Source organism: Sciurus vulgaris (assembly GCF_902686455.1).
Source record: "Sciurus vulgaris genome assembly, chromosome: 12".
In the NCBI taxonomy this organism is placed as follows: domain Eukaryota; kingdom Metazoa; phylum Chordata; class Mammalia; order Rodentia; family Sciuridae; genus Sciurus; species Sciurus vulgaris.
The window spans coordinates 17,788,570-17,813,640 of NC_136473.1; the positions used below are offsets into that span (position 1 = coordinate 17,788,570).

A 25,071-nucleotide genomic window follows, 5' to 3' on the forward strand; every position below is an offset into this window, starting at 1 on the left:
GTATTTATCTGGTATTTGCCTAAACCACAAATACTATTTCAGCGATTGTTGTCAGTTCATACACTGGCAAGCACGCACTGAAACAAACCCTCCTGGTGATTCTGTCTCCTATGGCTTCGGTGTGGGAGCGTGGTTCTGGCTGGAAGGGAATCCGGCTTTGGCACTTGGCACCGGCACTAAACCTCTCCCACAAGTGGCCACTGCGGCCTCGTGCCAGGGCATGGGGAATTGGGTGCAGCAGGGCAGGGCCAAAGCGGTGCCCGAGTTTGCATTCCGGGATGCGCGGGGACCCCAGGCAAGAGTGGCCACGCTGAAGCCGCGCGGGCTCCGCCCGGACAGCGGCCGCCCGCCTGGGTCGCTCCCGGGGCGGGGCGGGCCCGCAGGGGTTAAGCGGCGGCGCGGGCGCCGGGGGAGCTCCGCCCCGCCCGCCGCACCTGGCGCTCGGCAGCCGGCCGCCTCGGCACTGGATTTCGGAGGGGATTGGCGGAGAGCGCCAGGGAGAGAATGTGACAAGTGCGGGCTCGGCGGCCGCCGGGGGAGGCCGCGCGCACCTGTCCCTGCCCGTCTCGCGCCGCCCGCGGCCGCTCGGACGCGCGCAGAGCCGCCCCCCGCCGCCGCCGCCGCCGCCAGCGCCCGAGAACATGACTTCTGCCTTCAAGCTGGATTTCCTCCCGGACATGATGGTCGAGGGCCGCCTGCTCGTCCCGGACAGAATGTGAGTGCGGCCGGCTGCCCGCAGGGCCGAGTGTCCGCGCGCCCGAGCGGGCGTCGTCGGCTCAGCTGGCGGGCGCTGGGGGACTGGCTGCGCTCGCAGCTGCCGGGCGCGTTGTGGCCGCCCAGGAATCGGCCACCCCCTTGGGCTTTCCGAGGCCAGAGCTGGACGCGGGCAGCAGGGAGCGAGTCCGGACGTGCTGCGCCCAGCCGCTGGGCACTGGCGATCGGAGCGCGGGGACCGGGCGGGGTGAGCGGGGCGCGGCGTCTGGGGGTCCGAGCGGCGTGAGCGGAAGGCTGGGCGGGGCGCGGCGCGGCGTCCGGGGACCGGCCGGCGGGGCTCGGGTCCGGGGCGGGGTGGGCGCGTGCTGGTGTGCACGCTCGTGTCACTTGAGCTGTGGAGCTGATGGAGCTCTCGCGGCCCGTTTAAAGATCCCTCCTTACCAAATTATCCATCTATCAGACTTTCTATTTGCAAAAATTCCTAAGGTGGGAGAAGAAGAACATAGGGGGAAAAAAGGGGTGGGGGATAATTATAAATCATTAAAGTAGCCAGGTGTACTCAGTTGCAGAAATTAGAGGTAATTTTTACGTAATCATGATGGTTTGTCTGATATGCAGTCTGTAATTTAATAATGTGATTCTGGTTGTTTTACATATTGTCAAACTAGGGTAGAGAGGTTATTGGAAGAAGTAGCGATCTGGGATTCCGGAGGAAAGGAAACGGTGTCTAATTTTTATCAGTCTTGTTAGTCTTGATAGGGAAGTTTCTCTTATTAGCTCAGGGATGTTAAGTCAATAGGCTCTACTTGCATTTCAGGCATGTTATGTAAAGAAAATCGAAAGAGATAGGATAAGGGCTACCCGCGTGAGGCAGAAAGGTCTGTGTCCTTTTTAGACATGGAATATATAAAATTACCTCTTAACGGGTAAGAAATTTGATAGGGAATCTAGGCTAAAAGGTATTTAGTGAAGAAAAGGATTGACTACTGTCGAGTAGGAGTATGTATAAAACGTTTCCGCTTCTACTGTTAAAGACTTGAACATGGGCACACTTTCTGGCACCTTATGGTCTTCTTCGGAACGTTCCGGCCATTCTGAGCTTTATGATCCATTTTCTTGGCAACTAACTTTTCCCTGTGATGCTAGATTCTTTTTCCAGTATGTCAAGTGTTACGAGTTGAGATTCTTAGGAAATGCTGCAGTAGCTAATTATTTAAGTCCTTCCTAAAATTAAAAAAGGAAGTGGGAGGGGTAGTAGCATTCATTAAATGTGAATTGCCCTGTCAATATGAAGACTGCTAAACTTGCTGGAATAGGTGATCTCAACTGAGATCATCAAAAAACATAAAACATTGAATTTCCTTTTGGTGCTTTATTTGTGAGAAATTAATCTTGATTTGTAACATTCCCAAGATGTTTAAGAGATCTCTTGTCTTGTTTTCTGCACTTAATACATGTTTGCACCTGAGCTGGTTTGAAAGTTTTATGTGTTTTCCTCTGATAGAGTGGACTGCAACCAAGGAATTGGATTGATTATGATTTTGAATTTATAGTCACCTGCTACTTAAGTGACCATCATATATCTAGCTAATGAATGCTCTTTGAATTTAAAGTATTAATGGCCTCTGAAATATGTAGTCTCTTGTCAATTAAATTATGAATTATGAAAATTTAATTTGTCCTTTTCATTTGGTAGATGAATGTGGCTTGTTCAAATTCCTTAGTCTGAATAGAGACTTTGTATCTTAGCCATGGACTTTCCCATACAAACCCTAATATGATTTCTACTCCATTTCTCTTCCAAATGCTCGTTATTTCCAAATGATAGCCTTTGGAATCTAACCAGATTGTTTTCAGTGTTTGTCAACTATTGCTTAATTGAACTAAAAAAAAAAAAAAAAAAAAAGAGGATTTGTAAATGATAGCTTTATTATTTGTTTCCAAGATAACTATTGTGTGTCTCCTATGGCCCTGAGAACACTGTAGCAAGTTTTCCAAAATAGCTTGTAATTAACTCATACTAGAGGCTTTATTTGGGGATAGAGGTGTGTGGGAAGGAACATAATTTGGAAATACATGAAACCCACCTAGGCAGTGTGTTTTATTGCCATATTCAAACAGTGGAGAAGATAGCTGTGTGGATTTATTGTTTTGGGAACTGGTTGTCATATATGGTATATTGCCGCTTGGACTAAATTGCAGTCTGCTAGATATTGGCCTGTTCCTAAAAGGAACTTAAATAAAGCATGGGGGCTTTTCTGGTGTTGATTTTCTAAAGCAGGAGAACATATTTTCAATGACGTTTTCCCACCAGGATATATTAGATAAGTTTGCAAGATGTAATATGTTTGAGTCCTCAAGGCAGATGAACAAATAGCTTTTGAGATGAATTATTATGCTTGATGGCCCCATGAGCCAGTCCGTGTTTAAAGAGCCCACATCATTTAAGGCTCTGTAGTGGCATAAAATTGCATATCCTTTAAATGGGGGTGGGGGGTTAAACATTCAGTATCCAAACTGTAAATGGAAATGAACATTTTAAATAATCTTGACTATCGTTTTTGGTCTTTGTGTTATTGTAAAATACTATTTACAACAAGCTATAATGAAAATAGGAACTAATTTTTTAAAAAATGCATTTAAACTGGGGCAGTTAGTTTTGAATTGGGAGTGGGGATAGTATTCCCTCCTTTGTTTCAACTTTTTAGTTATTATACATACATTTAGAATTTGAGTGCTTTTGAATTTTTAAACAACTGAGAAATAATGCCCACGTAATGAGAAATTACAGGTGAAAAAATTAACACAGCTTCATAAGTATTCAGATTTGTAAATGAAATACTGAGAATACTTTTTTTCACATTCAGTAAGTACCTTTTTTTGAAACTGAGAAAAGTCATGCTGATTGTAAATTCATTCACTCGGTGAATTGACTTTTTTGTTGTGAGTCTTCCCAAGTTGGGGTAACTGGCAAAATATTTATCTGCATATAATTAAACTGAAAGGTGGTCCTAAGGAAATCAATGTTAAAATTGAAAGGAACTACAAACTATCTCATCAGCTCTCATTTTATAGCTTAAGGATAATGTGACCGGTCCCACCAAAATGAGAACATATGAGCTGTTAGTTGAATGCCTCCTTTGTGCCAGAATGCTTTATTTTGTCTGTGATCTTCATGGTAGATCTAAAGGGTGAATATTATCCCCATTTTACAGATGATGTTTAAAGAGCTTCCACGTGCTACATACGCAGTAAATGGCAAAGCTGTGGGGGGGTTTTTGTGTGTGTGTGACTGTGGGGTGGTGAATGTATGTCCATCTGCTGATGGAGATGGAGAGAACTGTAATTAAAAAGTATGACAGATTTTTAATCAGAAGACCAAAATTGTACCACATGAGAATGCTTGAGCATTGTCAGAAGTAAACATATATTACCTGTTCAGGTTGATGTATGCGAAGTGTCATATTCTTATTTGATTCAAATTTACTTATTCCATATGTTCATTAACTAATGAGAATATATTTTAATTAAACAATTTTTTGTTGTTGTTTAGCATCAAGATGAAGATTGACAGCAGTGGGGTTCTCTTCCCCCCACCCCGTATGCCATTTAAAGTTTATTTGGAAAATGCAATTACAAATTATAAAATACTGAGATAACTGACATTTATTGCCTGATTTCAGGATGGTCATGAAAAGAAATTAAAATGAGAAAACTCTAAAAGAAGAGCTGTGCATATGGTTCTTCAAGGGAATTTTTAAAAATACTTTTTCGGGTGGGATTTCTCAGTTAACAGTACATATTTTAGTATCAGTTGCTTTCTGAGACCAAAGATTCATCCCACATTGGCTTTTGAGAACATGAATGTTATCTTTGATCTGGGCAGAGGTATAATTCTAATTGTGAAGTCTTGCTATTTAATTGTAATGTGCTGGATTGGGATTACTTTGGCATCTGTTGATGAGGTGTAGTGAACTGGGGAAACAGAAGCTTGAAAGACAAGATAAAAAGGAGATGGGTTTTTCAGATATAAACCTGGTAATTAAGATTTCATAGGATCTTTTAGAATGTTTTCTACCTCACTGTTTTTCTTCCCTTAACAGCTATAATAACACTATATTTGGCCTCTGTAGTTGCTTTCTTTTTTTTACATAAATCCCCAAACTTTTCATTCTTTTTTACCCCTTGTTTCTTAAAGTTAAAACACTCATTCACTTCTCATTTAAAAAAAAAAAAAAAAAAAAAAGGTAATGTTTCTTGGCATACAAAATAATGTAGTGCACTTGAATGTATACAGCCAGCACGTGGTATGATCCCAGCTACTGTGCCAAAATTCAAGGTACTGTTCTTTGTTGAGTTATACTTGTTGACGCAGGAGACCAACAACCTGGTGGGAATTGATGGACTCTGATATCGACGTCGAAAATTTTAAAAAGTAAACCCTCACCAATGTTAAGGAATACTATCAGCATCCCTTATTTGCATTTAAATGGAACATGTTATACTTTCAACATGTTTCAAAGGAGCTAAATTAATAAGTCATCACTGAACTTCACCCAAATTTAGAAAGTCATTATCTCCAGCTTAGATTATTGCTATTGGGAGGCTTTTTGCCATTTTGGGTTCTCATTTGGGGATTAGGCCATCACAAAGGGTGAGGTGTTTCTTGGTGTAATATTTGTTTTAGAGAATTGCAGAAGGGAGGGTGTAGAAGCCACTAATGATTTCCAGTTCATTAGCACCTCCAAGTTCTCATGCCAGCCTGTCTGCACCATCAAGGAGGTACCCAAGTAACACTGGAGCCGGCCTCAGCGGTGTGCTACTTGTGTAGCAGTGCAGAAAATGTATTTTTATTTTTCCTTAAGAACACGCTGTTGCTAAACCTAGGAGAAATGGAACTGCGCATTCTTGGAAAAACCTATGTGGGAAACAAAAACTAATTAGAGCAGTAAATGTGATGCTCTCAGGTAATTGTAAAATAATTATTCCCCTTTAGCATCATCACTGTTTAATTGTGCCATCCAATATCCTCATGCTCTGAATCCAGATGTGCAGGGATAGACACCTCCTCCTCCTCCTGGGAATGTCTTTTTCATTTAGTGTGAGCTTCAGCCTCCTCCTAACGGGCTCCTGAAAGAAAGGGGGAGACATTGAGGGAGGTTTTGAACAGCTTTACCCTCCCTGCTTGTTCTAAATCATGATAGGAAGTGATTACTCCAACTATTTTTATAGAAATACAATTCCAGTTCTCGGGTTGACATGCCTCATGTGAGCACACTGGAAATTTACACTCTTGTGGTGCCAGCTTGGAGTTTTATGAACGCTCTCTTTTATGAACTGTAGATTGTGTATTACGTTCAGATAGTGAGAGTGATGTTGTAGAATCGGCTGATAATTTAAAATGTAATGCTAATAAATATGTAATCATATGGCTTTCACAGTGATCTATGAGTACAAATTCAGGTTTTGGTTAAATTTTAATTACTCTGTTCGAATGAATGCCTCACAGCCAACTTACCAACAAATTATTAGACCCATTTTTTTCCCCCTAAAGATCTATGTATATTAAGTTTAGGTTATATTGAGACTGAAATATTCTGGTTTATTCTGTATTTTTCTACCAGGCTTATGGTCAGATTTCAAATAATAGATATTCCAAAGAGATTTTTGAATCTTCTTTTAGGTCAGCAGCAGACTAAGGGTGAGCCACGGGGACAATCCCATTGACCACAATTCCTTTCATAGCAGTAGTGTTTTAAATATGGGATACATGTAATGTAAATATGGGACGCGTGTAAAGGCTCAATAATTAAAGAAGTTTGAGAGGTTTGTCCCCTCTGTGACATTGCGTGTGGCTCTCTCTGTTGTGACGTCAAGTTCCCCCAGTCCAGTAGCTGCTTTGTCTGAAACTTGAAAGGTTCCAATAGGACTGGAGACATCCTGTTTCCCAGAGGAAGGTCAACTTAGAAAATTCTGTAGGATCATATAGTACACTCCTAAGTGCTTTGACTTATATGCCAAGTCCAAAATTCTGTGATTTATTTTTTATGCTATTTTTTAAAGAAAATACTAAAATTTTTTCTTTGTTCTAATTAGTTATACATGACAGCAAAATGCATTTTGACATATCACACATAAATGAAGTATAACTTCTCATTCATCTGGTTGATTCATGCTATTTCTAAAGAAAGTTCATAGCTTGACTTAGGCTCATTAAATTTTAAGGTGATGTTTTATAACCTTTTCCTTAAAGTATGTCTTTGTCTCAGTCTCCCTCTGTAGCAGAAGAGCTACTCCTTATTTATCTGACACAAGGAGAATCAGTAGATTCTTTTTACTAAAAGAGCAAAATATTTTTTTATTGACCTGCCAGTGCTTGGCAGGCATAAGATGTGTGTACGTGTATATGTAAATATCATTTTACAAGAGTCCATCTTATTGGACATAATTCTTCACTTCATCAAGATATCTTCCATTTAATGGTCTTTGGTTATGAAAGTTATGAAATTGTCCTATAGTATAATATGTATTTGCAGATTGCTATATTTTATTATGTATCATTATGACTGAGGAATTTAAGGTTCAGAAAGTTTTTACATTTTGATCAACCAACCATGTGCTGCAGATTACTGATACTGTTTGAAAAAGGGCTAGGTTTTCAACTCTCCTCCAACCCAGAATCTCAGATTAATTTAAAGGTTAAAAAAAAAAAAAAAAAAAAAGTTCTCTCTGATAATCCTGTCGTGTGTCGTGTCATATTGGGTAAAAAGTTGAGACCCTGGTTTAATGGCTTTAGTCTATCCTTGCTGCAAAATCCTGGTACCTTGGGACCCTTCAGTTTCTCAGTTGAGTTGAGATGTTACCACTCTCAAGATCTTCTACATTTGGAGTAGGAGAGGGAAAGACTCATCACAGAAAAATCTGGACAGTAGCCCCTAAACAGACATTTTCTTCCTGTGCAGTTACATCTGATACAGACCAGAGCAGCTTCCTTCCCTTGCACTTTTTGGCTACTGCTATTGTTTTCATATGACCCATATCATCAAACCATTCCTAATGCTGTCAAAAGGAGTCCTTGAAATGTTGATGATTGTAATGGGAGTCCAGCACATAAATGAAACATTTTAAAAAGATGACCATTACCGGAGCTCAAGGAGCCTAGAAAGGAGTAAGAATGAATTGATGTAAACCAACTGGAACACACGTAGACCTTCACACCCAGTCATCTCTTTGGAACCCAGAGGAAGACACTGGGTGTCAGGCAAGTGTAACAAATGTGGGCTGAGATCTGACACTGCATTTTGTCCTTGAAAAATTTTAGGGGAATTACAGAAGAGAAAGATGCCATGAAAAGCACAGGAAAGGGATTTATTTAGTATGCTTGCTTTTTTTTGTTCTTCACTCCTGATTCTTTGTACCCCAGTCTAGACCCAGTGGGGACACGGAACAGCACAGCTTTTGCTGATGCCTCACTTATGCTTTCCTGATTTATAGCCTTTATTCCGATCTTCACTGAAGCCTGTGTGGTTATCCCTTTCCTACATTTCGGGAGAAGGGGCCCCCTCACTGCCTGACATGGCTCTCAGGGTTGGAGCCCAGAGAGGAGAGCAGAGTCCAGCCACCTCATCTTCCCTGTGCCGAATCCTCCTGGAGCAGCTGCGTGTTGCTGTGCACAGAACTGTATTTTGACTTCCTGCATTATAGAAGGGGTGTTGAGTTTTCGGGTTGAGCATAAGGGTAGCATATTTCAGAATGATTAACTTTATGGATGTCATTGTCTTGGCCAGCTATATTTGGCTATGCTGCAGCTGTGTTTGCTTTCTCAAAATTGTCACCAGGAGGCCTCCAACTGCAATTATTCACTTCAGTCCACGCTGGTAACATCTTTCCTCATGACATCCATTGTCCACCCAGCCATCCTTTCTTGTGTCCGGATTCAGAGATAACACACGAGTCCTTTGAGAAGTCTGACTGCTGTGGAATGCTGCAGGCATCTCTCTCTCAAAGCGGTTTCTTAATATTAAGTCTGTCTTTGTACTGAGTCATAAGGCTCTCAGGATTCTTCTTTCTTTTCACAACAAGCTGGTATTTCTCTGCCTCTGTGTTCCTCCTTCTGTTTTCTGTTTAGATGTCAAAAGTTGCTCCCAGCATCTGCTGATGGGTGGTGTTTCTTCCTGGTCTGTATCACTAGAGCACTTTAAATGCATTTTTACTGACTTCCGGTGTCTTGGAGGCCCCTGATGCAAACACTGTGTTGGAGAGGAGAGTTAAGAGGCAAATCACTTTTTTTGTTTGTGTGTTTTTATTTGATTGACACTTGCCAGAGGATTCACTTTGCTCTCAGGAAGAATTTAGGAGACATTTTTCTTAATACAAAACCACTGCAATTCCACTTACCCTGTGTGGGTTTTAATTTTTACGTAGTAATGTCTTCCTCTTGGGTAGGTTCTGTTGGGTACTTGCCCTGCATGAGGTAGAATAGTATCCCTAGAGACCTGACTTTGCTCTAGAGTCTCTCCAGGCAGCAGGGTGGAGGCCCACTCTTCATGACAAGAAGTCCATTGCCAGTTATGTCTTGGGTTCTGACTTGGCTTGTGATTTGTTTCATGCCCATATCTTTGAGTCCCATTTGACTTGTCAGTATTCCCCTCTGAAAAGTAAGATGATAAAATATTCTTCTAACTTGTCCCACGGTATTATTGTGAGAGTAATGTTGGAAAACGAATGACAACCTAAATATTTTATAGTTTCATAGTACTTAAAACCGACCACAAATTCACCTCCATATCCTGGGAAGACCAAATGTAATAGAGCTTCATTACAATCGAGATTTAATGTCTTCTCCCTTCGAAAGTTCATGCTTTAAAGTCTTGGACAAACACCCATAAAACAGTATTCTCTCCTATAAACTCTGAAAATGTTCAGTCCCAGGACAACGTGATGAAGACTGAATTCCCCCACCTCCTCTTTCTGCATGATGATTGAGAAATAAAATGCAGCTCATGTTCCAGCTGTGAACTCGTGGTCAGACCTTCCGCTCTGGGATGGGGTGAAGTAAGTCAGACCTCCATTCAGTATCCCCATGTGTGCCTTCTGCAAAGCCCATCTCTGTGCCCACTGGAATAGATTCTGATTTTCTTATGGGAGGAGAATTGATCACGCCATGTGAAGGCTGTTTCTCTCAAAATGGGAATCCTGACTCTAGCAGTAACCCAGTCAGTAAGGCGACAGTCTTTCGGGAATGAATATGGAGGGGAAGAACGTAGCCTGAGCAGCCTAATGGCTTCACGAGGTGCTCAGGCCACAGAAAACTGGAGAACGTAGGAGGGACAGTCTCTGGAGGACCTAAAGAAGGAATCCAGATTTTTTATTTCATTTTTTAATAAATTATTGTTTTTGCCTTCGGATGTGGCATAGAATGAGACAGTAGGCACAGTGTATATGTTATGTTACCCAGAGCATCTAGGTGGTGCCAAGTGCAGCATGAGTCCACGTCACTTTCTTTTTGTGGTAATGAACAGGTCCTTCCTTCTCCTTAGAGTCCTAAGACATAGAGTGGCTGTACAGTGTGAAGATGTGCTCTCTTTGCTACAAGTCACTTGATCCCTTTAGATTCAACATGACCAGGTCAGTATGGAAGCCCAAAGCCTTGGTGTGAGAGTTCATTGGTTGGGAAATGCTTGGCACCTTCTGTGGCTATGAGTGCGATATTGACTATGGAGAAACTTGCTAAGCTGTGAACGTGACCTTCAAAACATAGCATCTCTTGCCTCACGTGTCAGGGAGTTTGCTGAAGGCAGAGGGGACTTTGGCAATATCATAGATTACTGCTGTTTCTAAGTTTTCTGAGAGAGAAAAAGAAGGTCTGTGACTGAAAGCTGAAAGTATCTTTAGAGAAGGGAGGAACTTCAAGGATACGATCGAAATATTTGCATTGGGTCTATGGCCATAAACAGGTTGTTTCTAGATCTTGTGGCAGCAGAATGTGTGGATTTTGAATGTGAAATATGGGTTCACAGTTGTGACCCCACAGTCTGCTTTTTGATGTGATTTTCCACATACATTACTTGTCTTGGTTTTATATCAGACCAAGTTCTGAGTCTGGTAGATGAGAGTGTCGCAGGAGATGTGCTGGCGGAAAGAGAACTGAAGTAGTGTCAAGATCTCTTCATGACTAAGGCAGAGTGTCACCTGCTGCAGAGATGAGGGAGCAGTAACATCGGATGCTAGGGTGGACACCTGTTCTTCATTTATGACAACAGCGTATTTTGTGATCAGCTTTCTTTTGAGGAATTCACTGGACAGCTGATACTTCCCATTTACTTCTAACTTCTTAATTTTCCTTTTTGATTTGGGTAAACGGTTGACCTATCTCTGGGCTGCCTCTAGCCCATGTACATTGTCTATTAGAAAAGGGTTCTCAGGTGTCATTTGGTCCCCATTGTCTCCCATCGTTGGTGACTTTATGCAGTATCCATTACAGTCCTTTTTAATCCCTTCTAAAGTGGATTCTTCCACTTTCATGCTTCCATAAGGAAGCAGTAGAATAATTGAACCTCTGAACAAGGAACCAGCAGGTTTCAGATGATTGATAGTTGGCACCTACTCATGTGGTACCTGGTCCAAATCAAGTGTTGTCACCCTTTCAAGCTCTCCATAGCCTTTCGGGCAAATACATAAACTTTCAATAGGAACTTAGGATTTCAGCAAATTGTAAATTTGACTCATGGAGATACCCGATGTAGAGGAAGGGATAATAGGAAAGTTTAGGGTAGAATTCATGCATGGGTTGGTCTAACCTACAAACAGTTTCATACCAAATATTAGCTTGTCGAAATGCCTTTACTCTTGGCAGGAGACAAGCGCCGTAACCTAAGAGGATGTGATTTAGTGGAGTTTTCATGCCCCATGTGCTTATTGTATTCTTGCTACTGATGCAAACATTATCTATAATTACATTTTCAAGTGACTGAAAATTGCAGGCTTTGTTGAACAAAAATACAGCCAAAGAATGGAATGTATATCCACTCCACCCTCATTATAAGGCTTTCAGAAATCAGACTATAAGGCCCAATACCACAGCTCTCAACTACATGATACCAACTCCATTCTCTGATGTTTGAACACTTTGTCAAAATGCTGGGTTCCCACTGATGATCGTGTAATTGGAGGAGAACGCTATTACCCTTTTAGCACTTCGCTTGCCCGAATGTCATCTCCATCACAATGGCATCTCTCCTCACAGATCCTGTCTCCAGGATGTAAAACAAGAAACCACAATCTGATTTAGATCTAACCACCGAAGGGCAAGAAAGTCTGTGGAGGGACAGACTCTGTTGCCTTCCTAGGGCTGACGGGACTCTGTTGTCACATTCCCAGACCCCCACCTAGGTCTGAATATTTGATCATGGGGGGACCTATACATCGTGGATTCCTCCCTTGTCCTTAGAACGTGGCCGTGGTACAAGAAAAACATCCTGGCCAGTTTTACTGTCCTAGACACATGGTAAGACCTATTTCTAATTTCAATGAGAAGTTGAAACCACATGAAATTAAAAAAAAAAAGATTCAGACACATTATATCTTAATAGTTTGCTCACTGTTGATTAGGATTTTAAAATTCAGAGAACTGTTTAAAGGAAAAGAAAATATTCTTGGTTTTGATGGAAAACGAACAGGAGGAAGAAGTTACCCTGGTGGTGATCTTATTTTGTTTTTAAGGCCTTAAGTCTATAACCCATATATATATATTTTTTTTTCACACATGGTGTTAACTCACCTTCTGGGCCTTAGTAGAGTCCTAACGCTTTTTTTTTTTTTTAATTTTTATTATTTTTCGTAGTATTGGAGATTGAACCTGGGGGTTCTTTTCCATTAAGCGATATCCTCACCCCTTTTTTATTTTGAGATGGGGTCTTACTAAGATGCCTAGGTTGGCCTTGGGCTTGTGATCTTCCTGCCCCAGCCTCCCCAGTAGCTGGGATTTATGGGCATGTACTACTGAGTGCTGTGAATTCAAACTGAAAAACTAAAGAAAAATTGGTGTGATGGCTTTAATCCAGGGGAGAAGCCCAACAGATACTTGGCTAAGGATACCAAGACAACCTGCAAAACAGTCCTGATTCTCTTGTGTCCTTCCCTGAATGATGGATAAACATGGATTCTAGCTTTCTAAGCAAGGTCTTAACAGTGAAAATTCTGAGAGATAGGCAGTCTCCGTAATATAATATAATTGCCCGATTGTAAAGTATAAATGAGGCCAAGTCAATTTGTCTATTTCCCGAGATTCCCTCTGTGAATTACAAATACACTTTTATGTTCAGGGCACTTTTTTTTTGACAGGTTATGTGGTTATGTCCTTAAGTGCCTGGACCTTTGATAACTTGGATTCTTAGCCAATCAGCAAAACTTACTTTAGGAAATGTAATTAGCCTAGAACAAAGTAAATTAGCTTGTAAAGTTATCTAATTCTCAGGGTTTCTTGTGTACCTCTACAATAGCAAATTGATTCTTCTGTGGTCTTGTAAATACTGTGCAAGTCAGAAAGTACATAAGTACATTCCAGTTGTACCGTTTGTTCTGCAGATTGAATAGTTAAAATGAAGTCGGACAGCTGAGGAGTGGAGGACTTATGAGTCACAACTGACCTATTATTTAGCCCAACTATCAGCTGTTTTGTTGTTGTAAGGAAACGACCTAAACATTTTCCATACTGGAATCTGTTCCTATTTTTTTTTTTTTTTTTTTGTACCCTGCAATGCCTGCCAGTGAACAAGAGTTGTAGCTTATTTTAGAGCATCATTTCTAACAGATATTCAAAGTCTCACATGAACTGGATGGTTACTGGCTGTTCTAGATGTTACAAATATTTATCGAGTGTAACCGTAGTTCTTAGATTTTAAGCATTAAGTGTTTGGCTCTTCTGAACTCTAGTCTGGCTATTGACTTCACCTATTTTTCTTCCTGGAGACCCTGGGTGAGAATGAAGAAGGATGTGCCCTTTTGGATTTTAGGTTGTGTTGGATTAATAAACCATTTTGTTTTCTTTCTTTCTTTTTCTTTTTTTTCCTTTGGTACCCGGGATTAAACACGGTATACTCAATCACTAAGCCACATCCCCAACCCTTTTCTGTTTTATTAAGAGTTGTTTAGGGCCTTGCTAAATTGTTGAGGCTGGCTTTGAACTTGGAATCCTCCTGCCTCAGCCTCCTCTGAGACTGGGATTAAAGGCATGCACCACTGAACCCGGCAGATTAGTAAAGAATTTTCTTGTTGGGACACAAGTGTTTCACTGTTCCAGCTTTCCAAAGCCCTTCATTCTTTTTTTTTTTTTTTTTTTTTTTAAACATTTTTTCTAGTTGTCAATGGACTTTGTTTTATTTATAAGCAGTGCTGAGAATTGAACCCAGTGCCTCACACATGCTAGTGGCAGGTGCTCTACCGCTGAGCCACAACTTCAGCCCCAACCTCTTCCATTTCTGGTGCTGGGGCTTGAACCCAGGGCCTTGGGTGTGCAAGGCAAGCACTGTACCACCTGAGCTATATCCCCAGCTCAAGCCTTTCATTCTTAACCCTGTAGATCACCCAAGGTAAATATTATAATATTGCCTCTTAGAATGTTAAAAGTATTTATCTCAGAGGCTCCAGAGGCTAAGGTAGGAGGATGGCAAGTTCAAAGCCAGCCTTAGCAATTTAGTGAGGCCCTGAGCAACTTGGTGAGACCTGGTCTCTAAAATATATTTTTGAAAAGGGCTGGGGATGTGGCTCAGTGGGTAAGCACCCCTGGGTTCAATCCCCAGTACCAAAAAATAAATTAAAAAAAAAAAATTGTGTCATCTTTCTAAGAACATGGGAAGAAATATCGTCTCTTGGTGGAAATGTGCATATACATCAGGACTCTGATCTTGCCCATTGGATTATAGGAAGTGGTCAGTTTGTAGTAGAGGAACACCAACATTAATCAAAACTATTAAAATTGCAGTTCTGCATGAAAAATCTGCAGTGGTGGTAGTACTCTTCTCCAGTAGGTAAAATTGGATCTGGTATGATCCACAGAATTAACTGTGCAAGCAATGAAGTCTAGATTTTTATCTAGTCCACCCTCTGGTTCCCTGAATGTCTTTTAGAAGAAGCTCTTTAATTTACTCAGGATCAAGACTGAGAATAAGGAGGCCCAGATGAGTGAAAATCAGAGGCTGGAAGGGCGGCCACGTCAGGGTCCTTCCCCATCAGACCTCTGATTCTTTTTCATGCTCTTAGAACTCCAGATACAGTGAGTCTGCCCTGCTTTGCTGGGGCACTCCAGTTTGTACTTCTTGTCTTGGTGTCATTAATAGCATCCCTGTTGTACTCTAAGAAGAGTCCCAGGTCATAGCTTATGTGATCTCTCTTCTCACGTCAGGCCTGGTGTCACTAGTTTTCTGAAATACAGACGTGTGTGCTGGTTATTAAAAGCCTGGTCCCAGGAATAACTTAAGCCTTGCCACAAAAGTAGTCACCCATACTTTTAAATGTTCAGGAGAAGAAATTTCTAGCCTCTCTCCAATCCATTTCCTTATCTAAAGCTTTATAAAGAGAACAACTGTTCAAAATTTCACCAAGTTTTATTTAGTGTTTTCAGTGTGTTGGTACCCTGCTGGCCACCCCAGGATGCGTCTCCTGAGCTTCTCTGTGCTGGAAAGTCCTCTGTACGCCTCTGTCGGCCATTCCGCCAGCACCTGGGTTCAGTGTTCGATGACCCTGCGATGAGACATTCAGGGCAAACCTTTCCATTCAGTTCGGTTAAACTCATGAAATAACTTTTCCTCATTCTGGAAAGCTCAAATGGGAAGCTCAGATACTGCTGATAACTTTTAACTGAAGCGTGACCAGAGCCAGAGAATGATCTGATGACATAGCCTTTGTTGGCTCTCATGCTGTCCTTTGTGAAACAGGACCAGCAAAGCCCAGTCAAGGTGGCATGACCCTGGGGTGCCCAGGTTTATTTTTGAATTTTAATCCCTGGGATACTTTTTCAGTCTATAATTTGAACTCTTCTCTCTCATACAGTACTAGAATTTCAGGGGATTTGTGAAATCTGTGTGTTTAAAATTGATTTCCTGATTTTTACATTTATACCCAGCTGTTTGTTATTCAGTTCAGCCATCAGCATCCCAGTCTCAATGGACCGTGTAATGTGCAGCTATAGCCAGATGTAACGCTTCCTCTGCCTAAATGTTTCTGTTAGAAGCTTAGGAGGCAGGCTAAAGACTGCTGATAACCGTGTTGCCTGCAGTAATTTATCCTCTGGAGCTACACAAATTCTGCTTGGCAATTTTATTTCATGACCAACAAGCAGAGCAGTTTTTGTGATCTCCATCCCTGGTAGTAATGTTGACACTGTGTATATCAAGCCTATCTGCATTGATATGAAAAGCACTTGTACAGTTAATTCGAACCCCAGGAAGCCAGCTGATCTGCATGCATAAATACTCTGGAAGCAAGGTTGCACTTCAGGAACATCAGCCCGGATTCAAATCACACCTCTGCCCAGATGACAATCGGTCCATAAACTAGTCTCTTGAGCAGTGACTTTCTTAGGAAAAATTTTCGACGAATAGTAATTTTAGGATCATTTCTCTTTTGCCGATAGTCAACCTTGTTTCTAATTTGCATTGATTATTCAAATCAGTGTTTCCTTTTGTATTTGTATGATGTATCTTTGTTTAGAGGCTACAGCTTCTACTAAATTTAATTACTTCCCTTCGAGGCTTTAAATTGAGGGCAGCTTCTATTAATTGTTAATTACTTTCCTCTGCCATTTACACAGGAAAAGTACAGTTACTAATTGAGGGTATCTTCCGTAGAGTGACAAGAGGCTCCTTCAGTCTCAATATTTACCTTTTTATGGGGTCTGATTTTAATTTCTCTAACCTTATCTCTTATTAAACATAAAAGTAGACATTCCATTGATATATTGACCCTTCCTGGGATCCGATGTTGTTGAATATCCCACATGAATGGAAATTATCCTTGGCTCTGTGTTGCCATCTGGTGGTGTCTTGCTCTCTTTTGGCCTCCTTAGACCAACCTTCCATGGGAAATTGGAACCCCTGGGTCTCTTCCCTGGGCAATTGGAATTATCCCCATAATCCCTCTGGGAATTTACAAATAGCCTCTTTCCTCACTGTGGCTGAGAGAAGAGCCATCAATATGGCCTGAATGACTTTTTTTTTTTTTTTTTTTAAACATCATGTTTTGGTTTTTTTATGTCACGTCTTCTACGCATTTGGCAGTTTTGACTTTCTCCTTAAAATTCCCCTCTTCACCTCTATGGCAGGCAGTTCTTTCTCTTGTCTGATTTTCCTTCATTACTCCCACCCAGGCCTCTGCTCCTCCCAGCTCTTGCTGCATCCTGACTGGGCATCTCGCCTTATTCTGTGGCTCTCGGCTTGTCTTTCTCTGCCTTCCCTTTTGAGAGGCCTTACATCCTCAAGGCTGAGGATGAAGGGGATGAAATAGCTGTTTCTCAACGTTCAACCTTTTGTTTTTAACTGGTGGTCTCCTGAGGGTGCTCAGCAGCCTGGGGTTAGAGTCGGTCACAGTAGGTGGAGCCTGCCTGCTCAGTGACTGGCGTGTCCTGGATGCTCTTGGCTTGGCCACGGTCCCGTTTCAACAGTGTTGTAAGAACACACTGACCACTACCAAGGGGTCTGTGATTTATAGAAAGAACAGTAAGAATGTTTGTTCACGTATTCGACTCGGGAGTCCCCGAGATGAAGCTCCCTCGTGGCCTCGCTTGAGCTGTTGAGCTTCTCACTGACCTTTCAGTCTCCACTTTGGAATGGCTTTGTGGTGAAACTTGGCCGTGGGTCATGAGGTGGTTCTGTCACGTGGTTCTGAAAAGTTTAATTTAAAAGAATCATAAAAGTGGAGGTAAGAAAGTATAGAGGCTGAATTAATGAGCCCCTGGCAAAACAAAAAGCTTACTTCCTCATGATCCAGAAGCTTAGATTTATGACTCAAACTAAGTGATTTTAGTTTGAAGTTTTTATTGGATTTTTGTAAAAATGCTCTGTGGCCCTTGTAACTCCAGGAAAGTAACCATATTAAATGATGGAGCGACAGTCTGTACTAGTGATGGCAGGCAAAGGAGTCAGAACTGGCATGGGGGATGTGATGTGTCCATCTGTTCCCTGGAGGTGGCTGCCTCTGGGACGACCAAGCCACACCAGCAAGGAGGAGCAGGATCAGTGTTCCAGGGGTGGACATTTTGGCCTCATTTGAGAAATGACTTCTTTCCCCATCTGAGCCTGGGTTCCTTGCGGAGTCCTCTTCCTTGGCCTCTGGACTCTATCCTTCCTTCCTGTCTGTCTGTCTATCTATCTATCTAATTGTATCAGGGATTGAATAACAGCAGTGCTTAACCCCTGAGCCACACTGCCAGCCCTTTTTTTTTTTTTTATTTTGAGATGCGATCTTACTCAGTTACTTAGAGCCTTGCTCAATTGCTGAAGCTGGCCTTGAATTTGTGGTCCTCCTGCCTCAGCCTCCCGAGCTGCTTGAATTACGGTCCTGCACCACTATACCCATCTGGACTATATTCTTAAGAGAAATGCTTCTAAGAAGGCATTAGAGATGGTGTTCCCTGTATTACATTGCCAAGTTGTGCTGGTAGAAGCGTGTAGTGTATGAAATTGGTATTTCTAACTGTAGTGCTTATTAAGTTATCGATAAAGGATGGTTGTCGACTTAAGCAAGGTCTGAAGATAATCCTTTTAGGAAGTGATTATTCAAGGACCAGAATGCATCAGAGTGAGCGTTGCAGGATGGCCCAAATCAGATAGGGTTCTTTTATTGGTCAAATAGTATTTAGTCCACAGCCATAAAAATGAATTCTGCAGTGAAACAGAGGCTAGCCATCTCGTCACTGATTTTGTACACATTACTCGTACGTTTTAAAATCACAGGTAAATTACAAAAGAAGGTAGGATTACACCCTCTTAAGGGTCATGATTTTAAATGTGCTACATAATCTTAGTGTAAGTATCCCACCCCAAACTATTTTCATATTTGGAACCCCATGTAGGGACTTCAAATCATAATTATTTTCAATTATAGTGGTGGAGTTCATTTTTATTTAAGTGTTTCTGGCAGCAAGAAACTCACTTATTAAATATGATTTTGGAGTTAAAAAATGGGATGTTTGGCAAATTCTTGGAGGTGGAGGAGGGTTGCTTAGGCCTTTCTGAAGGAAGCCAGCTGCCTTGTCTCATACCACTCCCCGCCCACCACCTTAGGGGGAGTGTCCTGGTCATGCGCACACACAGGTCCACGCTGCTCTCTCGTGGCATTGACCATGTAAGGGCAACAGCATGCCAGTTCTGTGCAGTGTCTCCTTAGTCTTGGAGGACCTTACATAGAGACCAAGATGGAGTGAGCCTTAGACCACAGACCCCAGGCCTCTCTCTGGCACAGAGTAGGTGCAAGCAGGTCAGATGGAAAAGGAAGAAGAGAGAGGAACCACGTGTGGTATTGACATGGAACCAGGCAAGTGCACCTGAGGCACCTCCCGTCTGTCAGCCTTTGGCCTTAGAGACAAAAGTCTGGTCATCGAAGGCAGCATTGGTCCTTGCAATGTTCCTCTGACCCACTCGAGTCATGGGAGCTAAGACCTGAGGGCAACGAGCTCTGTTCTTACCACATGCACTCAAGGTGCCCAAAGACCAGAGCTGGGCATGGCTGTCTGCCTCAGGAGACGTCACTTGTTCCATGTTTGTCCATGTACACGTTTTCTTTCTTGGGCTTCATAAACTTCTTTATGCACGTTATTGAAGAAAAAAAAATCACTGATGTCGGAACTTTATATATCAGTTTTTAAGGCTAGATTCATTAATAATAAGGGATAATCACCTATTACATTATTACATTTTTACACTTGAATGCCGCTGCTACTAGAAGAAACTGTGGGTCCAAGCAGTACAAATACCTGAGTAGGTACATACATTTCAAATGACTTCTGAATTATCTGTTGAGGGTGAGATGGCAGAGGCAGACAATAGTGTTATTTTCTGTGTTTCTTTCTTTCTTTTTTTTTTTTTTTTTTTTTTGGTACTGGGGTTTGAACCCAGGGGCATTCTACCACTGAGCTATCTCTCCAGCCCTTCTTATTTTATTTTGAGACAGGGTTTCCCTAAGTTGCAAAGGCCGTCCTGGAATTTGGAATCCTCCTGCCTCAGCCTCCCAAGTCACTGGGATTTTAGGTGTGTGCCACCTGACCTGGATCCCCGTTTTCCTTTTGTCAAACTGGTACTGTCTACAAAAATCATCTGAGGCAATGAGAAGAACAAAGCGTGTGACAGTCTGTATATAGGCAATGACACTGATTTATTTTTTTCTTTTTTAAATCAAGGACTTCTCATTTTCAGAGTTCGATGTCGCTAAGGAAAATAAGTTTTGAAAACTTTTTATCATTTTCATCATTGATCATGGGACCATGTGATTTTCAGGCAAAGTAGGATGGGCCAAGTTTAATGTCATGGCAGTCAAAGCAGAGGAAAGGGTGGCATTTATGCGAGTCTTCACTGTTCTTGTGAATTGCCTCCACCAGTGCGGAGATGATTAGAAACGAGTATTAGCAAGACACAGAGCAGGGTTTTGGAGAAGAAACAAAATGGGTTCTCTGTTTTATAAACACTCTGTCTCGTGTTTACTGCTTGATAAGAGCTTAATCTGCTATAATAACATTTGCACATCTGATAAATTACATCATATGATGAAAGTAACAATAGTTTATAAAAACTTTAAAGGTATAATTTGTATGGAATTTTAATTATGGAGAAATGGAAATCTAATCCAACAGAAAAAAAAAATTGTGCTCTGTTTCCTGAGCAGTGGCTTATTTTGATGCAGTTATGTGTTCTGGTCAGGTTGGTCACTCACCTTGTGCCAGGTACCGTTCCAGGTGCTGGGGAAATCCTGCTTTCCAGGTCCTCTCTCCTTCCTTAGAAAAGATCATGTTTAACTTCCCTTCTGTCTCTGAGTTCTCTTCTTGCAACCCTTTCAGCCTTCCTCTACCTTTTAGGGTTTTCCATTATCCAAAGCTTCTGTTCAGCTCTGCATCTCTGAAGGGTTATGTTAACTGGCGCTCTCTGCCCTCCTGCTACTCATAGTATCTTGGCCTACTCAGGCCACCATAATAGAATACCACGGACAGGGTGACTTCAACAGCAGACTTTAATTTCTCACAATTTGGAGACTTAAAAAGTACCAGATCAAAGTGCCTACACATTGGCTCTTGGTGAGGGCTCCCTTCCTGACTTGCAGGCAGCTGCCTGGCCTTCCAGCTGTAACCTCATGTTGCTGAGAGAGGAATCTATGTGTCCTTTCCCTTTCTTGTCAAGGGACTCACCCCACCGCGGGGCTCCATGCTGGTAATCCCAGTAAACCCAGTCTCCCTGCAAAGGACCCATCCCAACACCATCACTCTGAGGGTTAAGTCGTCAACATAGGCACGTGAGGGGTCGGGACACATCAAGACGCTGACCCTGATTCTGAGTGAAGGGGAACCACAGGGCACACCTCTGAGTGGGAGGGGTTAGGGAAGGGGAGGTGCAGCATGGAGACCCCCAGCTGTGAACAGTGGTGTCTGCAAACCTGCGCCTTGGGATTTCTCTTTCAGCCTCTGAGCAAGAGTACCTGGAAAGTCATGTCAGAGTGAGTTTCCCAGATCCTCTTATGTGATGAGGTTGGAAAAATAATATCAAAGTGCAGAAATAGATGGAATCGAGTTTGTAAGACTTCATATTAAGAATATGGTTTGTATTTCTTATTACTTCTCTCCACATGATTTAAATTTCTGCCCACTTCTCTTGGGTTTTCAGCACATTTTCCTGTGACTATAACCTTATATAAAGTTATAGAAATTAAGAGGTGGGCCCTTTTCTGAGCTGTTAACCCAGTGAGAGCTCTGTGACCCCTCCATTAGGACATTCCATTGCACCCTAGAGAGAATAATATTTAATCTGGTATGTTTAGATATTTACAAACCTGCAACTTTATAATTCTGCTAGGATGACTTGAATTTTTATAAATTTGGTACATTCTTAGTTCTAGGTTTCTTTGATTATCTGGACTTGTCCCTTTATCATGTATCTGGATTTTACTAAGATGATATTATATTATGATCTACCCACTGGGGGCACAGGTGTGGGTATATGATTAGCTTGGGGTAGAATCAGGATAGACTAGAAATCTGCATGAGCTATTTTTGCATGATCATAATTTCAGTAATACTGTGAAATGAAATCTGGGGCTTCGCACTGTATGGCTCTATCCAGAGATTAATTTTTTGCTCTGATACTAGGAAATTTTGTGTTTACCCCTTTCCTTTCAGATTACTGTTGTTTTTCCACAGTAGACACTGTGGAAATTTAGAACTTTTAAAAGCCTGGCAGCATTGCTTTCTACTTCATGACTTCAGACTGGATACTCAAGGATCAGTGTTTCTTGGAAGCAAGGGCCTAGGGTGGGAATGAGGACACAACTGGTGGCTCTCCTGGCCATCCCTGCATGCGTGTGACTTAATAGTCCCTTGACTGCAACTTGGTGCAACCGCTATGGAAAGCGGTATGGAGATTCCTTGGAATGGAATCACCATTTGACCCCATTATCCCACTCCTCGGTTTATACCCAAAGGACTTAAAATCATCATCCTACGGTGACACAGCCACATCAATGTTTATAGCAACACAGTTCACAATAGCTAAACTATGGAACAACCTAGGTGTCCTTCAACAGATGAATGGATAAAGAAAATGTGGTCTGTATACACAATGAAATATGACTCAGTGTTTTAGTCCGCTTTTTCACTGCTGTGACAAGATCCAACCAGAACAACAGTAGAGAAGGAAAGTTTATTTGAGGGCTCACGGTTTCAGAGGTCTCAATCCATTTCTCAGGGCTCCAGGTGAGGCAGGACATCATGGCGGAAGAGTGTGGCAGAGGGAAGCAGAGAGAGACTCCACTCTCCAGATACAAAATACATACCCCATAGCCACGCCCCAATTCCCTCCTCCTCCAGCCACACCCTACTGACTTAAGACTCTTAGAACCCAATCACTTTTCTTCTGAACCTTCCTGCATTGTCTCACATGTGAGCTTCTGGGGGACACCTCACATCCACACCATAACACTCAGCCTTAAAGAAGAATGAAATTATGACATTTGCCGGTAAATGGAGGGAACTGGAGAATATCCCATTTACCACAATAAGCCAATCTCACAGAACCAAAGGCCCAGTGTTTTTTCTGATATGCAGGTGCTAATTCACAAGGTGGGGTGCAGGGGCAGCGGACAATAGAGGTACTTTGGATTAGACAGAAGGGAGTAAAAGGAGGGGAGGGGCTTGGAGGTAGGAATGATAGTAGAATGAATCTGATGTTATTACCCTGTGTGCATGTATGATTACACAACCTCTGTAACTCTACATCATGTATAACTAGAAAAATGAGAAGTTATACTCTGTTTATGTATGATGGGTCAAAGTGCATTCTACTGTCATGTATAACTAATTAGAACAAATTTAAAAAAACAGTTCCTCTTGGCTTTGAAGACACATTGATGTGTCTTCTACCAAGGTGAGATTTCATCCTGGCTCATTTTTTCTTTTTTCCCTGAGAAGCCAAGACTGTCATTATTATTATTATTATTATTATTATTATTATTATTATTGTTATTAGTCAAGGTACAATGCATATACCATAATCGTCACCCTTCTCAAGTGTACAGTCCAGTGGCTTTCAGCTAAATCACCAAGCTGTGTGGCCACCACTGTTATCCCTCCAGGAGAAGCCCTCTCCCCTTAGTTGTCACCTGCCAGCTCCCCCCACAGGTTCCCCCAGCCCTTGGCAATTTCTTTTTGCACCTGTAGATTTGCTGTTGGCCTGTTTTGCACACTACACATAAGTGTGGACATACCACATGGGGACTTTGTATCTGGCTGCTTTCACATATGGTGTGTCCAGAGGTTCATGGGTACTCAGCATGTCTCTGTGCTTCTTTTCTTTCTATGGCTGGATGTTATTCCCCTGGATAGACAGTATCAGTTTATCTACTAGTAGCTGGACATTTAGATTGTTTTTGTTTTGAATAATGCTGCTCTGAATGTTCAGGTACAAATTTTTGCATGATCGTTTGTTCTTAGTTATTTTGAGTGTGTGCCTAAGTGTTGGAGGAACTGGAAAACTTTTAACGGCACCATGTTATCTTCCCATCATCACAGTATGAGGGTCCAATTTCTCCCCACCCTTGCCAACACTTGTTATTGTCTGTCCCAGAATCATTCTTAGTTGAATTTATTTTGCAGATGGAAGGGTGGGGTGTGGACAGTAAGAACCAAACCCAGAGGCACAGTTGGGGCCAGGAGTAGAACTCCTGATTTATACTCACCATCCTTTCTGCCTCAGGGATTCAGGGAAGCTAGGTGGAAATAAAAGGTGAAGTAATTATTCTAGGATTATCTATTTTCATTTTCTGATGAAAATGGAGCATTTGGTTCTTCGGTATCTGTGACTCCCACTGGTATTTCTAACCAGCCTCTCTTTCTGAACACCAGACTTGGATAGCCAGCTGCTTGCTTGACTCTACTTGGATGAACACTGGGCCCATCAGACTTCACGTGTCCCAGAGTGAACTCTTGGTCTCCTGGCCCTTCCTTTCCTTGTTTTACTAAAGGGTAGCCTTCTGCTCAAGGCAGAAGCCTGGAATTCTCTCTCATTCTCCATATTCTTGTTGGCTTTTTGTTCAGTACAGACTTACTCTGCCCACTCCTTTTTCTCTGCCCTGATCAAGCCACAAACATCTCTCTCACCTAAGTCACCTGGTTCTCATCTGGACTAGTCACCTGGACTTTGGATGGTATCAGTCCCCTGCTCAGATCCCCCACAGTGCGTTCTTTTCAAACTTAGTGAAATCAAATGTCCTGAAGACATATTGCAGCTGGCTGCAGTGAGCTCCGTGGTAGAATGTAGGCTTAACCTGTGCAAAGTCCTGGGCTTGATCCCCAGGATCAATCAGCCAGTCCATCCTGGGTCCCTGACCACAGCCTGCTTTCAGTCCCTGCCATTTTCTGATCACCTTCATGGGCTGCTCTGCTGTTCTGCGATGTCACCACCACGTTCCGGTTCTCTGAACTTGGCTCTTTGTCCATCCCTGAGCCCTCTTCTGCCAGTTGTTCACACTGGCTTGTATACAACCTTGCTTCTGTTAAGGTTCTGCTTGTAAGTCACCTCATCAGGGGGCTATCCCTGGGCACCATATCAAAACCACAGACTGTTACGTTCTTCTGCCCACTCATTCTTATCCATTGCATTACTTTTA

At 42.1% G+C, this 25,071-nt stretch overlaps 1 protein-coding gene across 24 annotated transcripts in view; it reads left to right on the plus strand.

Annotated features, from left to right (window-relative positions):
* CELF2 (CUGBP Elav-like family member 2) overlaps positions 1 to 25,071 on the plus strand; it is a 495,873-nt gene that overhangs the window by 199,575 nt on the left and 271,227 nt on the right. For 2 of the 24 annotated variants that reach the window (XM_079106225.1, XM_079106223.1), the window contains exon 1: positions 418 to 715. The exons of 16 other annotated variants lie outside the window; for them this stretch is intronic. In XM_079106225.1, coding sequence (XP_078962351.1) covers positions 642 to 715 — 74 coding nt within the window. In that variant the 5' untranslated portion in view covers positions 418 to 641. Of the gene's footprint in view, positions 1 to 417; positions 716 to 787; positions 962 to 25,071 lie in introns of those variants that run through there. 6 more of the 24 variants (XM_079106212.1, XM_079106235.1, XM_079106227.1 and 3 more) reach the window with 4 other exon arrangements.